The sequence below is a fragment of the Elgaria multicarinata genome, chromosome 5, assembly GCF_023053635.1.
Source record: "Elgaria multicarinata webbii isolate HBS135686 ecotype San Diego chromosome 5, rElgMul1.1.pri, whole genome shotgun sequence".
Taxonomy (NCBI): Eukaryota; Metazoa; Chordata; class Lepidosauria; order Squamata; family Anguidae; genus Elgaria; species Elgaria multicarinata.
The window spans coordinates 99833281-99849136 of NC_086175.1; the positions used below are offsets into that span (position 1 = coordinate 99833281).

Here is a 15856-nt window from a genome sequence, read left to right on the forward strand (position 1 = left end):
CACATTACGTTCAGTGGAGTTTACTTCCAGGTAAGTGGGTAGGATTGCGGCCTTTTATGTATTATATTGTTTTTGGTGGTGTTCCCCGCCTCGATCTGGAGGGAGAGGCGGGTAATAAATAAATTTGCTATTATTACTTTCCCAGACTTCCCGTTAAGAGAACAGCTTCTGTATTTTATATATGCAAAAGCAGAACTGTGTACAATTGTTTTTTCTCCAAATAAGATTGCAGTTGCACTGTGTTACTGAGTTTTTTGGTGTATGTATGTTTGTGAAAAGGGAGGGAGGGAAGGTGTTGGAAGAGAATGTCTTTTCACCCAAGTCCAACATAGTTTGAAAATAAAGCTAAGGTAGTGGTTATTAAAACTTAAGATTCTGGTCCAGAGAGATAGTATGCTGCTTGTGTATAGTAGGCAATTTAAAATAGACAAGAACGGTGACTCAAACTAAGGCATCTGACACTGAATACCTGAACTGTTTGTTTTTTAAAAAATATTTTAAATAAATTTCCTTTTACCTTATCTCTTGTTTTTTGCTTCTTTTCGTAATGTGTGCAACATATTTGCTTATCTAGCAAAATGAAGAGAAAAATAAAATATTGCTGGTAATGAACGGTGGTAGTCCCTCACAAGTTCAGTACTTTCCTGGGGCAGAGCACTTCTGGGGTGGTTTTTTTTTTTTACTTCCATACTTCAGCTGTGGAAGTAAATGTGCAGTTTTATTCCAGAAGCAAAAAGTCTGTTTGGAGGAAAGTATATTTAGAGCTGGGTGATGGTCCCATGGTCTTTTAGATCCACTTTGACTCACTCTGCATTAACTGTGTCTTCTTAATAGCCGTTCTTCATTCTGACAGCTTACATATCTTACACTGGAGGATTTTTAATGCTTTGCATAGTTAAATGTGACTGCTGTGAATAGATAGCACATTGATATCTTGGGATATTTGTAATTTACTGTTTGATGACAGCCAATCAATTGATACATGAAGTAGGCAAATATAACAGATGTTGGTGCACAAATTCCGATTCCACATTGTCTTCATCCTAATCTTTCCTTGTATGCTGTTTTCTGAAGACATTGCAGCAACAGCCCAGAATATCATACAGCACCGAATACAGCGTTTATAGAAAAAAGTCAATTCCATTACCTAAGAATCTGTAGTGGAATGTATTACCTAGCCATGCCATACTAATCTCTGCCACTGCTAGACAAATTGCAAAACAAAAAAATAATTAAGGAGTCCTCTCGTACATGGGAGGACTCCATTTTGATGATCTACTATAGATATAGGGTTAATATATGGATTTTATTGGTTTTGTAATTGGTTTATATTATTAACCACCTTGGGAAATGTGACAAAATGAAGATGCATAGCAAAACAACACACAGGAACAAAACCGAAAATGTTCCTACCTTTTTAAAATAAGGTCAGAATGTATTGCCCCAAATGGATGATATGTTGAAGCATAATAGTTCATTCATTATTTTACTTTCTCAAAGAATTTCATTGATATATAAGGCACTGCTATGGTGGCAAATTAATCACTTTTACATACATTGTGAAATGGCTAACATATCCAAAGGCCTATAACACTTGGATAAACCTCTCACATTTTATATAAAAATTAAGCCAATTATCTAAAAGCTTGGCGTACTAGTTTCTTATATTAAAGTTACTTCATATTTTACTTCACTTGACTAAATATAAACTGGGTGTAATCCTATGCACGTTTAGACATCCTAAAGATAGGAAAAGGTTGGTGGCATACTGGTCCAAGTCACCAGACATCATGCAGTTTTTGCTTGTACAGCATAAAGGTCAGACCGTTTCTGGGAAAGAATGGGAATTTGCTGACGAACTTCTGCAAGCTTCTTTAGGTCTGTAAAAAGAAAACAAAAGGCCTGTATTACTACTAATACTCTTTCCTCTCCATATAATTATGACAGGTTATAAAGCCGTTATATTTGAATCCTTAATTTCAGGACTTCTACCATGAGAAAACTTAAGATGGGCAGATCCATCTGTAGATTAACAATCCTATGCCAGAGGGCAGCTTTCAATCCATGGAAAGACCAAAAACGTTATTGTTAACTCACCTATATCTGCATAGATTACTGTTTCCTCTGTGCCAGCTTTGGCTATGACCTCCCCCCTGAAAAGAAAACATAGCGTTATACTATGGCTACGCAGAGTGGGTTGGGTCCAGATCTACTGTTCCACAAACAGAATGTTCCTGGAAGTGTGGGGGAAGCCTGCAAGCAAGACATGTATGCAGTAGCACCCTCCCACCTGTGTCCCCAGCGAGTGGTATTCAGGCATATTGCCCCAATACTGTAAGTAATATATAGCCATTATGACTAGAAGTCAAAGATAGCCTTATTCTCCATGAATTTATCTAATCCCCTTTTAAAACCACCCATATTTGCAGCCATCATTACATCCTGTAGAAGCAGATTTCATAGTTTGGCTCTGCACTGTGTGGAGAACTCCTACTTCTCTGTCCTGAACCTCCTACTGCTGATCCTGGGTTCCAGGATCAGTCACCTAAGGTTGCCCAACTGTGGTACCAACTATTCTAAGCATAAGCAAGCCTTTCCATTTAAAGTCTACAGATGATATATTGACTTTAGCTTTCCAGATGAAAAACAACATGTACAGAATTAGAAGGGTGATTGTTGCCTAAAGGGGTTTCAAGGATCCACTGCATCTGTTTGTCAATTGCATTTTAGGGCAAAGGATAAAACTGTTACACAATTTGTGCTATCTGATCCCACTGATACACATGAAACCGTCTCAGCACTTACTAATTACACAGTTGGATTACTAAGCCCCTGAAGCATAGGTTAAAGGGTTCTAAAGTTTTACATTTTCAAAGTAATTCAGGCACCCCTTCCCATACCCCCTTCACTAGTTTTTTATTAGCCAGGAGGGGCAAGGATCACAAGGGCACATATTATTCCACATCATCAGGCTTCAGCACCTGGAACAGATCAAACAAAATTGGAGAGATGGTGGTGTCAGACACCTCAACTGGAACTGCATTAACAGCAGCAAGTTTGCTGCAGAGTCGTGCAATTTTGTCCTCAAAGTGCAATGCAAAAAGGTCACAGTGGGTCCTTTTTAGATTTTAATTTGGTAGGTTTATCTAATTCCACTAATGTACTGCAAGAGTTAATTTCCTGCTTACCATGGATTTACTACAGTGCTATGTCCCCAAGCCACGTAAGATGCCTTCTCATCCCTAGCAGGAGATGCAGTTGCCACATAGACTTGGTTATCAACGGCTCTGCTTGAAAAGGAACATAAGTTTACAGAATAAAGCTTCATACATTGGAATAAGAATTAAATACGACTGGGGAAACCAACAAGCAATTGGGATGGAGCAACTGTTATGGTTTATTTTGCTATGCACTTCTATCTTATATGGGATTGAATTAGCCACTGTTATTGGATTGCAGTTATAGCAGTAAGTGAAGCATAACTGAGTTAGAAAATTATAGCATTTCAAAACTGATTTTCTATAAATGCAGCATCACCCAAAGCGATGTTCTAGAATCAAACCATTGTTTAGCTGTGCATCTGTGGGAAGGGATATTAGAGTCATTCTCACCGTCCTCTTTGCAGCAATTCCCAGTGGGCTGGCCCAGTTGTTAAGTTAAAAGCCCCCGGATAAACCAAGAGCTGGCAACCTGGTTCAAAAAAGAAGGACGGCAGAATTGTGTTAATATTATTGGAATAAAAAAGGCATGGTCACGGAAAGCAGCTTCAGACAAAATCTCATTGTTATGATTTTGAGGCTATATAAAATGTTTGTCATTTCAGGCAAAGTCCAGAGGTCCCTTCAATGATTATAACCAATCTGTCCATGGCCAAATCAATCAAGGGTCATTCAGAAGAGCTATGTTGCATAACCAATCTTCTCCCTGCACTGCAATGAGCAGCAGCTGGAGAAAACAGTAAGCAAAACTTAAAAAAAATCCATACGGAGAGAACACATCAATCCTTGTTAAAGAAATGAACACAAAAGGAGCCTTCCTTCCCCTTATAAACACTAGAAATGACGTAATCTCTAAGAGAACCTCTTTGCTAATGTGAAAAAAATATGGGCGACTCTAAAAAGATTTGCTAAATGAAGGCAAGACAAAGGTTTGATTAACTAGAGAATTTCTGCCTTATGGAACCAGAAGATCCCTGCAACGTCCATTCTAATTATGTCTATTTGAAGCCTGCACATATGTCTTTGTCCTTGCAGCTTTAGGACATGAAGTCTAGATGCTTTTAAAGCAGACAGAGAAGGAATGGCCAGGTGTCAATTATGGGGAGGACCCACAAATCCCCCCTCCCACAAAAGCAGACACTTAACTCAGCAGAATGTCCTCACCTTTCTGTGAGTAGATTTGAGCAAGCTCAGCAAAGCGCATATCATAGCAGATTCCGAGTCCTATTTTACAGTATGCTGCCCCAAAACAAAAACATGTCAGACATGTGTTACTGCCTTGGTAAGTCCAAGCAGAAAACTCCATCCAGAAATGCAGAAGTCTCTAGCATATACCAATTTTGTACTACCGTATTTCTTCGATTCGAAGACGCCATTGATTATAAGACGCACACTAATTTCAGTACCACCAACAGAAAAAAAGCTCTGATTCTAAGAAATAATAGATGCACCCATGATTCTAAGACGCACCCCGTTTTTAGAGATGTTTATATGTGGAAAAAAGTGCGTCTTAGAATCGAAGAAATACGGTATTTAGAAAGAAAGCCTGATTTAAAAATATCTGCTCTGAATCACAACACATTCTATAAGAATAATTAAAACACTCTTTATACATTCATACTTATTAAAAATATGGCTGAGAAATCCTCCACCCATAAAATACATGGTAACACACTTGATTTATATAGAGAAGCTACCAGCACAGCTACCCCTTTACCCATAAAATACAAGAGTAAACATTTATAATCGTATGTTTAACAGTAATTCACATTAAAACTTGAAGAAACTGTGGACTTCTGCTCATGTAACCAAGAATTATCAAAAGAACAGAACAGGAGAAACAACATACATTCAAATTGTTCCTGATCAAAGTTCTAGCTTATTTTTGAAAGAGCCATAACTGTAAGAGAATAAATCCAGAGGTTTACACAATATCACTAAAACAAAAGCTCTTTGCTTACGAGTATTAAACACAGAGAACCTGTCACCGGGACTCAGTGTTTCTGATTCCTGAAACCGGATTTTCCCAGGCACGTTAATGTCAAACAAATGAATCTGTTAAAGAAAAGCACTGCTTGAAAATTATTCAGCATAAATGACATTAACTGTGCATTCTCTTCACACATTAGAGATGGCTATGTAAAAGTATGTATAATTCTACCTTGCAATAGTACTCAGAAAACATATTTAGGGAAGTAAATATTGTCATGGATAAAATATCCTAAATAATTAGAGGCAGCAATATTTAGACATAGGCTGTGTTTGGCTGATCAAATCCTGGCTTAATAAACTGAGATATGCACAAGCTTCATGCTCTTGCATGCTGCTGCTTTGCTCCGTCCTTCAAGCAAGCAGAGAAACAAGCCAGAAAGTTTGCTATTCCTGTCTGAACTCTGGTTAATGGCTTCTGAACAAGCCAGGATCTGGAAGCCAACTTAAATGAAGTCAATATATTCTTCATATTCTGCCTTGGTTGGAAGGCATTAACCCTAGCTTCCTGGTTCTGACGTAATAGGAAGCTATGGTTAACTGTCTCCCTGGCTTGTTTTATCAATTGTGTGAAAGGACAAACAAACCAGCGGAATGCAGGAGCAGGAGTCTTGTGCCACATCCCAGCTTGTTAAGTAAACATGGTCCAAATGTGCCCCTAAACACAAATGGATATATAATAGTTAAGCTGTACCTTGTGTATAATAAACAGTCTTTGCATATAGAATTAATATTACTTAAATCAGGAAAAATGCACTACGTTACTGTTCTATGCTCTCTTTTCTTTCTTGAAAAGTGCCACTTACAGAGCTTTTGTTTAACGGAGTTGTTGTTGTTATTATTATTATTATTATTATTATTATTATTATTATTATTTAGCTCAGCTAAAAACTTTTCTTTTTCCTAAAGCTTTTAAAACTTGATTTTGTTCTGACTTTATACTGTTAGTTTTACCCTACCCAGTGCCTGTTTACCCTACCCTGTGCCTGTTTGCTTTCTCTTCCCTTCCTTATTGTTTTATTATGATTTTATTAGAATGTAAGCCTATGCGGCAGGGTCTCGCTATTTACTGTTTTACTCTGTACAGCACCATGTACATTGATGGTGCTATATAAATAAATAATAATAATAATAATAATAATAATAATAATAATAATTTATTTATTTATTTATATAGCACCATCAATGTACATGGTGCTGTACAGAGTAAAACAATAAAATAGCAAAACCCTGCCGCATAGGCTTACATTCTAATAAAATCATAATAAAACAATAAGAAGGGGAAGAGAATGCACCAAACAGACACAGGGTAGATGTGTCTCTGCGCCAAGTAGTGGAACCATCCCGCTGCATTCCCCTAGCAACATATAGCTTTAAGGTATGCAATCTAAATACAGATTGCTTACCTGGAACCGTAGTTCTTTGAGTGGCCATCTGTGCATTCATACATATGGGCTCTGCGCCTGCGCGGAGCTTGTTTTGGAAACTTCTATAGCTGAGGCAAATGTTTTTGGCGGGAACCCCTCCCCCACCGTCCACGGACTCTGGGTTCCCGCCCTTTTCCTCAGTTCTCTTTCAACCGCCTTGTGGAAAGGATGTCTCATTGTGAACTTCTGTCTTTCTCGTGAGGAAAAAGCTTTAGAGTGCTCAGGTTTTTAGTTCTTTTTAGCTTGTTTTCAGTTTGTGTTAGTCTTAATTGATTATTGTTAGTATTTTTCACTATTTTACCCTTCAGCGATCTGGGCTCGCATGGCTGTTAAGGCCTTTTTTCTGAAAATGTGTCAAATGTGGCAGCAAGCTTCCCCAACAGACAGATATTCTCTCTGATTTGTTTGGGAGAGGCTCACATCATCGAGACCTGTCACCACTGTATGAGATTCATGACACTTGAGCCTTCTGAGGGCTAATCGCTTAATGGTGATTCTGAGGAGAAATGCTCTAGAAGCCACGGATTCTTCAAAGCGATCGATGCAGCCACTCATGGCACTGTGGAGAGAGTACCGGTATGTTGCAAAGACTACTGTATGGGTTTGGATGTTGTAGGATCCATAGCATCTGCTATGAAGAAAACTTTTGAGGACAAGTCACTATTTCAGTCTAACTTATTTCATCGTGTTGTGGTGAATCTAACCTACACCTCCTTGGCATAAAGCACAAGATGTAACTGTAACAAAGAAATCATTATTCAATGGCACCAAGTACCCTATGTAGACAGCATGCTTCTCTTGGGTGCTAGATTAATTTCAAAGAATTATACTACAGCTGCCTCAATATATATGAGACAGGTAACTTTATGTCCAAAAGAGAAACCCATAGATGTAAGAAATTTACCTTTCTATACTTGGCTAACATAGCACCATCTGGACCAAAAACTGCACATGTGTTATACAACTTCCCAGCATCGTCCTCTGGAATAGAGCCTTGCATTAAAGAGAATAAAATCATCATTACTTAGCCAGAGTTTCAAATACAGCAGTTGCTCTAATACAGCCTTACCAAACCTGGAGACCTCCAGATGTGTTGGTCTACAAATAGCATCATCCCCAGCCATTGGCCGTGCTGGCTATGGATGATGGAAGTTGTAGCTCAATACATCTGGAGGGGAGGGGGCATAGCTCAGTGATAATCTGCTTTGCAAGCAGAAGGTTGTAGGTTCAATTCCCAGCATCTCCAGGCAGGGCCAGAAAACCTCCGTCTGAAACCCTGGACAGCTGCTCCCAGTCAGTGTTGACAATACTGGGCTTGATGGACCAAGGGTCTGACTCAGTATAACACAGCTTCCTATGATGGTGCCAGGTTGTGGAAGGCTGTTCTAATCCAATAACATTATTTATTAACACCCACTCACACCCACACTCAAAAGTATGGCAATTTACCTCCAATGAGGTATATGCCACACTCCTTTGCAATTTCGGAAAGTCTCTGTGTGGAGTCCCCAGGAATTTTCTCTGCGTGTTCTGGAAAGTATTTTGTGCCATAGGGAGAGTTGAAGCATTCCTGGAATTGGAAACAAAATCAAACAGACATCAATGATAAATGTAAGAAGTGGCCATATAGAGAGCCAGTGTGGTGTAGTAGTTAGAGTGTTGGACCGGGACTTGGGAGATTGAGGTTCTCGTCCCCACTCGGGCATGAAGCCCACTGGCTGACTTTGGGCGAGTCCTGACTCTCAGCCTAACAGGGTTGTTGTGAGCATAAAGTGGAGAAAGGGAGGACCACATAAACTGCCTCGGGTTCCTTGCAAGAGGGGAAAAAAGTGGGGTGTAAATGTAATAATAACATCTATATACATTTTATTTATTTATTTATTACATTTCTATACTGTCCAATAGCCGGAGCTCTCTGGGTGGTTCACAAAAATTAAAAACATTCGAAGTATAAAACAACAGTATAAAACCATAATATAAAATACAATATAAAAGCTCAACCAGATAAAAACAGCAGCAATGCAAAATTACAAATTTAAAACACCAAGTTAAAATTTATTTATAATACGCCTCGGCAATGCGCCGGGGCATGCTGGAGGTGCTGAGCTATGAGAAGAACTTTGTGCTGTGTTGCTAAGCAACACAACAGACACAGCTGACACTGAAACATATCATTGCCGAAGCAGCCAAACCGCTTCAAGCTAATTCTGCTCAATGACCAACCGCTCCCCCATCACCTGCTCACAGGACTTACTTGAGGCCTTCATGTGCACTGCTGAGCTGCCCAGCTTCCTCTCTGGGCTGCCATAGATTTAGAGGTTTAACATAGAGGAGGCTGGGTGGCTTGACAGCATGTGTGGAGGCCTCGGGCAAGCCAGTGGGGGGGGGGGGCAGTAGCTGAGAGTGAGCAGGGGGTGGAGTCCAATGGACTCCTGGCTGGCCTTGCGTCCGACTTTTCTGGGTGCCCATGGATGCACGGAAAACTGCAGCGGCCGCCCATGTGTATAAAGAAATTTATAACACTGAGCAATAAAATACCAGCGCACAAGTCAAGATGGCTTAGGAAAAGAAGAGCAAAGACCTTCATCTGAGTGCTGCACTTGTACAGCTAACAGAGGAAGATTTATCTGACACCAGAGTTGCCATTATTAGGAGGAAAAACATTGCACCACCACCACTGCCTCCGCACCCCCCGCCGCCCACTTAAAACATGATCAAGAACTTTGCACTGCTGAGTCAGACTTTGCACCTGAAAGTTAATGACCAACTCAGGCAGGAGAGTTCGGAGGGGAAAGAGACCCGACACAGTGCACCGATTCATTGACACTTGCTGTGCCAAGCAACAAAAGATTACGTTAAAAAGATCACGTTGCAGCATATGAAGAAGGTGGCACAACAAAATAAGAATAACATTAAAAGGATATAAAGTCAAAATGATTTTTAAACATTAGCCTGAGAAAACTAATTAGATGCCTACATTGCAATAATTTATTAACTAGATTCTGTATGAAAGCTGTTTAACCTAGGGTGCCTCCAGATGAAGGGATCCTAGTGTGAACTGTGCAGCTATTCTCTCTTTTTCTCATTAACAGATTTTCCACAGTAAAGAAAAGATGAAAGAAGGGGTAAAAAAGCACAGGAGGGATATAAATATTCTCATCTAAAGCCCCCACAAAATTTTGTGAATAAGGCAGGATAAAACCCTCTTCTGGAAACATCCCTACTGTCCATTGATATTGCTGTCCATGACAATTTATAGACTGGGAAACTAGGATTTAATAGGAATCTGACTAGGATAACATTGGTAGTATTTTCTCTATAAAAACTGAAACATGACCAATTTTCAGAGGCACTTTATTACCTAGCGACTATTAGTCTAGTTTCCGTCCTCTGAAAGCAAAGTCATTTACTGTTATCAAGGCATGGCAGCAGCTGAAAATACATGTTGAGGTCACAATTCTGCAAAGAAGAGTCTTGTGTTTTTTTGCAGTGTTTCCTTGGCAGTCTCCTCTTTGTGTTATAAATGTTGGGATGGAGGTTGTAAGTATCAATGTGTAAAACTAGGAGATGGTGGTGGTCCACAGGCATTGTTTATGAATGAGTCTGTTTTGTTTTAGAGATTTTTTTGGGGGAAAGGTTATTTCCCAGAGATGAAATGTTGGGTCCAGGATTTAAGTTGGCCTTTAGATGTGCGATGCCTTTTAAATTATATATTATGATCAGCTGGTGGTGTTTGAACTATTTTCCTGGAGCCCAACGTTAACATATGATAGCTCTTTTCAAGTACCTCAGAGGTTGCCACATAGAAGAGGGCGACAACCTATTCCCTATAGGAGACGAAATAATGGTGTAAAGTTACAGGAAGGCAGATTTCAGATAAACATCAAGAAAACTTTCCTCATGGTCAGAGCAGTCAGAGAATGGAATCAACTAGGGAGGTGGTGGATGCTCTTTCGCTGGAGATATTCAAGCAGAGAATGGACAGCCATCTGTCAGGGCTGCTTGAAACTGGATTTCTGCCCTGAGCAGGGGGTTGGACTTGATGGCCTAAATGGCCCCTTCCTGATTTGGGGCTTGGAAGGGAATGGCTTCAAAGAGCTGGAGAGAGAGGGATTCCCCATCTTGGGAAAGCCCAGGGGTATGCCCATGCAACTGGGAGTGTGTTTCAACAGAGTGCATAGTCATGGACACCAGTTAAGACAGGAATTGAGGACCTCCAGACTCCAGGAGTTCCCCATAAGTTTGTGACATTCTGAAAACTTAAGGAGAATGGGCTACTGGGGAGACAGCCTTTCAGTGGTTGCACTCTGACTTCAGAATGCCTTCCCAGAGAGGCTCACCTGGCACCTTCCTTGATACCTTTTCGGGAGGCCTTTAAAAGGTATTGCTACATTTAAATAATGTTCATCTTTTCTATAGGCTGCTGTTATATTTCTTAGGAATTGTTGTTTATCTTATAGTATGTATTGCAGATGTATTTTGCATTTTAAACAGTGTATTTTATTTTACTTCCCTGAGAAGTCTGTTGATGGCACAATATGACTATTCAAAACAAACAAACCACTCTGGCTCTCATATCCAAAACATATAGAAATAAGTATAACATCATACACTACTGTAATTTATTTATTTCAAAGCCTTTATAGGGAACTAACCATAATAGGGAGAAAGACTGAAACAAAGAACACATGAGTGAAGGACAGTAAGAAATTTGAGAAAATGTTACGAATACTCACTGGCAGAACGACAAGTTTTGCTCCTTGTTCTGCTGCAGTTCTCACAAGCCCACAAGCTCGGTTCAGGTTCTCTGTTTTGACAGCAGACACGTGAAGCTGGATGAGTGCTAGACGAAAATCTAAAGAGAAAATATTTTTATAGTATTTTTATAAGCAAATACTGAGTTTATAGAAAAGACCCCAGCAAAACACTACTAAACTTCTAAGCCTATCTGTACTGCTCCAAATGCTACTTAGTCAAGTAACTTACTGATTATGATTGAGAGACTGAGAAGGATGTGGGGCCTGCAGAAAAGAAGATAAAAGATGGATAAGGGAAGACTTAGGGGTGAAAGCTGGGAGTGCGTAGCAGTAGAGGGGTTGGAGATGAAGAGTGATGGTCATGAACAAAGCCCTAATGTGGTATGAGCAGCCAGGACATGTTCTTCCAAATGGTGGTAGAGAAACTGGATGGGGCTAAATGCCCCAGCTGTGGGTTCAAATATCAGACAAATGGATCCTGCAGTGGCCACTCAAGTCTCCATGGGACCAAACTGACAATACCATGTACTAAATGGCTAAATGCTTCCTTGTGACACCAAAGACTGTTTCAATAAAAGACAGGCCAAAGTCTAACTTAGGTGAACACATCCGAGCAGAATTATTTGGACAACATGAGACAGGTTTATGGGATTGCCTCTCATACCAGTAACAGATGTAGAAAAAATAGGTTATATAAGACAGAGGTCAAGTGCCATTTACCTTAGCTTTCTGTAACAATTCAGCATCAGATTAATCCTAAATCCTTATACAGAATTACTGTGAATGCACGGTGTAGCTTGACACCTCTTGTTAGTGCAACTGGCTAAATAAACCAGGATCCTGAGTTGTTTTTCCCTTTACAAGCCAGGATTGTAAACTGTCAGGGTTTACAAATCCCAGATTGTAAAGGAAGCGACCCTGATTTAGATGACACGCTAAACCAGTCTTAGTTTGTTTAGTCAGTTGTACAGGAAGGAAGAGTCAAAGAGGAGTGAATCAGTGTGTGGCAACACTTATACATGCATTGGTAACATCATGGTTAGACTACTGCAATGCACTGTATGTGGGACTACCCTTTAAGAACATCTGGAAATTTTAATTGGTGCAAAATACAGCAACTAAGCTGCTAACCAGTGCATGATAATGTGATCAGGTCGTTCCAATACTGAAAAATAAACACAGGTTTTCCAGGCACATTTCAAGGTTTTGCTTTTAACCTTTAAAGCTCCTTAAAGCAGTGTGGGCTGGGAAATGCTGGGAGTTGTAGGCCTTTTATCTCTCTCCAAACATGCATAGGATTGCACCCTTAATTTTGTAAGCATACAACACCAACTTCATACTTGCTTAGAAAGCCTTCCAACAGCACAATCCTATGCATATTCACTCAGAAGTAAAAGTCCCATTGTGTGGGCTTAGTCAGCAGCTCTGATGTTTAAAACTAGAACACATTCATCATTGCCCCTCCTTTCACAGCAACCCTGATCTATAAAGCAAAGGATCCATAAATCCCTTGATATGTTGTTCTGGTCACTCCAAGGATGCCGGGTGGCATTTCTTCACTGTCATGGCAAAATACCTGAAACAAATGCGTTCTGCTTATCCTGCACAAAGGGAGAGCACTTATTTAACCTAGTACACATCCAGATAACCACTGTTACCCCAACTGCACTGAAATCCCGACAGCCCTAAAGGAGAATTAGGGAGGAAGGGAGCGCACAGATAATATATGTATAAGATGGCTATGGAAAACAGGCACCGGGGTCTGTGAAGATCCTTTTCCTTTTTTTAACGCCTCCCCGGCCCGCCAAATTCACCAGAAAACAGTAGCTCTGATGGAGGGAATAAGCAGCCCAAGTTACAGTCCTATGCATACTTACTCTGGAGTAAGCCCCGCTGGACTCAATGGGGCTTACTTCTGAGCAAACACGCATAGGAGTACGTGGTCAGTGCTCAAGACAGAAGAGAGAGCAAATGTGCCTCACGATGCGGCCCCAGGCAAGAGCCCCCTATTTCACTTCTAAACCCCCTCCTCATTTTGCACCCGCGATGGAAATGCAGAGCCGCCGCTAAGCACGAGGGTTCCCGCTCTAGGAAAATCACTCACTGGCCATGCTTCTTTGCCCCAGCTGCTGCATAACCACTAAGGCTCGCGCGTCTCAGCCAAAATAAATAGATTGTTCGGCCGGGGGAGGAACACCGCGCTCGCTCAGTGAGAGCCAAGGGCTGCTGGGAAATGTAGTTTTGCTGACTGCCAAACCAAATCCATGTGCTCTGTGATTGGATTACAGTAGAGGCTGGTGGCTCCGATTTCGGCAGGTCTATGAATCCACCCTGGGTTTCAGTCAGAACCAGCCACACGTCCAAAGGAGCTATCCAAAGTGCTGAATCCTATCCCCAAAACGGGGTAAGGTTCAGCACTCAAATAGTATTTCTGACTGAAATAGTAGAGAGAAAAGCACCATGATGAAGACGCAGAAACACGCTCTTGTACTTACAAAAATATTTCTTTTCTTTAACAAATTCTTGGATAAGCTTGACACGTTTTGGATATAATCCTTCTTCAGGAGTTAAAAGAACCTGTATGTATTTAATCTGTTTCTATATATTGTACATTTGTAATGTAATTAAATACATATAGGTTCTTTTTGTAGTGTATGTTTTGCCTTCCGTTTTTTATGACATGGGTATGTTGTCTCTAAATCAGTATTCATGTTGTATATTTAGCTCCTGAAGGATTATGTCTGAAACGCCTCAGGGTTATCAAAGAATTCATCAAAGAAAAAATATTTTTATAAGCACCAGAGCTTGTCTCTCTTTCTGCATCTTCATTCTAACTGAAACCCAGAAAAATGTTGTTATTCGTGGAATCTGTGTGTCAAGAGCTTTCCAATGAAATGTGTTTCATAGGAATCAGTCAATGGAAAAGCAGTCAAAAAGAGATGACTGACTCCTGACTTTGAATTATATATGTAAGATTGTTGCTTCAGATCTTCTAAACACCAGGAAAACAAAAAAACTCTGAAGGATCACAATATTGTCAAAAGAAAGAAAAGGAGTAAGCACACAACCAAGATCTCCAACCACCCTCAGGGTTGCCAACTTTTGAATCAGCTGCTTTAGCTGGCCATTTAATAGGGGATGCTCAGGAACAATTAGAAGGCAATCAGGTTTAGGTCCATGCCATGCTAAACTTCACTGGCTGATTTTTTCAAATCCAATCTCTGTTTTTTAAAAAGAGGGCTTAGATCCAGTCATTTGTGTTTGTTTTCTGGCAATTGGCAACTCTATCCAGCTGGAGCGCAATCCTATCCTAATCCTCAATAGTAGGCCCCACTGGTCTTTCTCCCATGTTCGTGTGCATAAGAATCAGCCTTAATCTCTCTCTCTCTCTCTTTTGGGCCAGTGTTCCAAATACAATTGTTCAGAGCACTGTCAAAATGGGTTTATATATTGATCCTTGTTCCTAAAAGTGAAATGCACAACATTTCTGTTGGAATCTTGCTAGGAATTGTAGGACGTTCTGTCTAACCACGCATAGGATTGTACCCTCAGCGTATTTCAAATCCAGCCTATTGCTGGGATGAGATCAACTAACTCGAGCACAAGGAAAGCTATGATCTTATGCGCACTAGCTTCAGAATAAACTTCACATAATGCAATGGGACTTACTTTTATGTAAATATGCATAGGAATGTGTTTGTGAGGCTACAATCCAAATAATGTTTACTCAGAAGCAAGTCTCTCAGTATATCTGGAATTGCTAGGGTGTTTTTAGGTTTGTATCCTTAATAAGGAGAGATTGACCTGATGCTGGAGATCCTATCAACCGGAAGTGAAAACATTTTCTTCCCCTTAAAATTTTATGACTGGCTTACGAAAAACTTTGCATAGTTAAGTCACACTAGTCAACTGAAGACTAAGAGCTCTATCACACCAGCGTTATACTGTGCAATCACTGCAAACTGCATGCAAAAGACTCTGATGTTTTCTACCTTACAATCTGCTGTTATGGTGAAGTACTCCAATGTGTCCTGCTTTGATTGTGCTTCTCTCCCCCCCCCCCCCCAAATAGCGTATTTTGGACCTCGGAAAGTGTGTTTCTTTTGATGTTCTCTGTGGAACGATAAGGAGCAGAGCCGCCCCCAAACGAGTGCTGCGGAGCCCTCCTTTTCTCAGCTCGGAGCAGACCCAGCCCTCCCGGGGCGCACGCTGGAGCAGGAAGATGAGCTGCCCGGCCGCCTCCCTAGGCAGCCCCCAAGCATGCACCGTGGAGCCCGGCCGGAGTAGGACAGGGCAGAGGCGCGGAGGTGGACTAAGGCTGGTGTGATGGAGCTCGCAGCAAAAACTTTCATACGCTATGGAGACGAAGTGTGGTAATTCGAGGGGAAATGGGTAGGTGTGATGAAGCTCTAAGATTGGGAAGCAAGAATTATCCACCTGCTATTGTCATTAGAAGCCCTGTTCC

At 40.7% G+C, this 15856-nt stretch overlaps 1 protein-coding gene across 2 annotated transcripts; it reads right to left on the bottom strand.

Moving 5' to 3' along the window:
* Window positions 1-269: 269 nt before the first annotated feature.
* Window positions 270-13561, bottom strand: NIT2 (nitrilase family member 2). 2 transcript variants are annotated; one of them, XM_063126887.1, is made up of 10 exons: window positions 13496-13561; window positions 11371-11489; window positions 8084-8204; window positions 7539-7627; window positions 5180-5273; window positions 4383-4457; window positions 3612-3690; window positions 3189-3287; window positions 2098-2153; window positions 270-1880 (listed from the first exon to the last, which is right to left on the bottom strand). In XM_063126887.1, the coding sequence occupies exons 1-10, from the start codon at window positions 13524-13526 to the stop codon at window positions 1789-1791; spliced, it is 855 nt and encodes a 284-aa protein (XP_062982957.1). In that variant the 5' UTR covers window positions 13527-13561; the 3' UTR covers window positions 270-1788. The 2 variants fall into 2 exon arrangements, with proteins under 2 accessions (XP_062982957.1, XP_062982956.1); XM_063126886.1 differs by having other exon boundaries at window positions 3189-3290.
* Window positions 13562-15856: the final 2295 nt, after the last annotated feature.

Coding starts and splice junctions, on each gene's coding strand:
- NIT2 (XM_063126886.1), bottom strand. CDS start 13,526: ATGCAGCAGCTGGGGCAAAGAAGCATGGCCA. Junction 8,205..11,370: donor CAAAACTTGTCGTTCTGCCA/GTGAGTATTCGT, acceptor TTCCAATTCCAG/GAATGCTTCAACTCTCCCTA. Junction 1,881..2,097: donor AGTAATCTATGCAGATATAG/GTGAGTTAACAA, acceptor TTCTTTTTACAG/ACCTAAAGAAGCTTGCAGAA.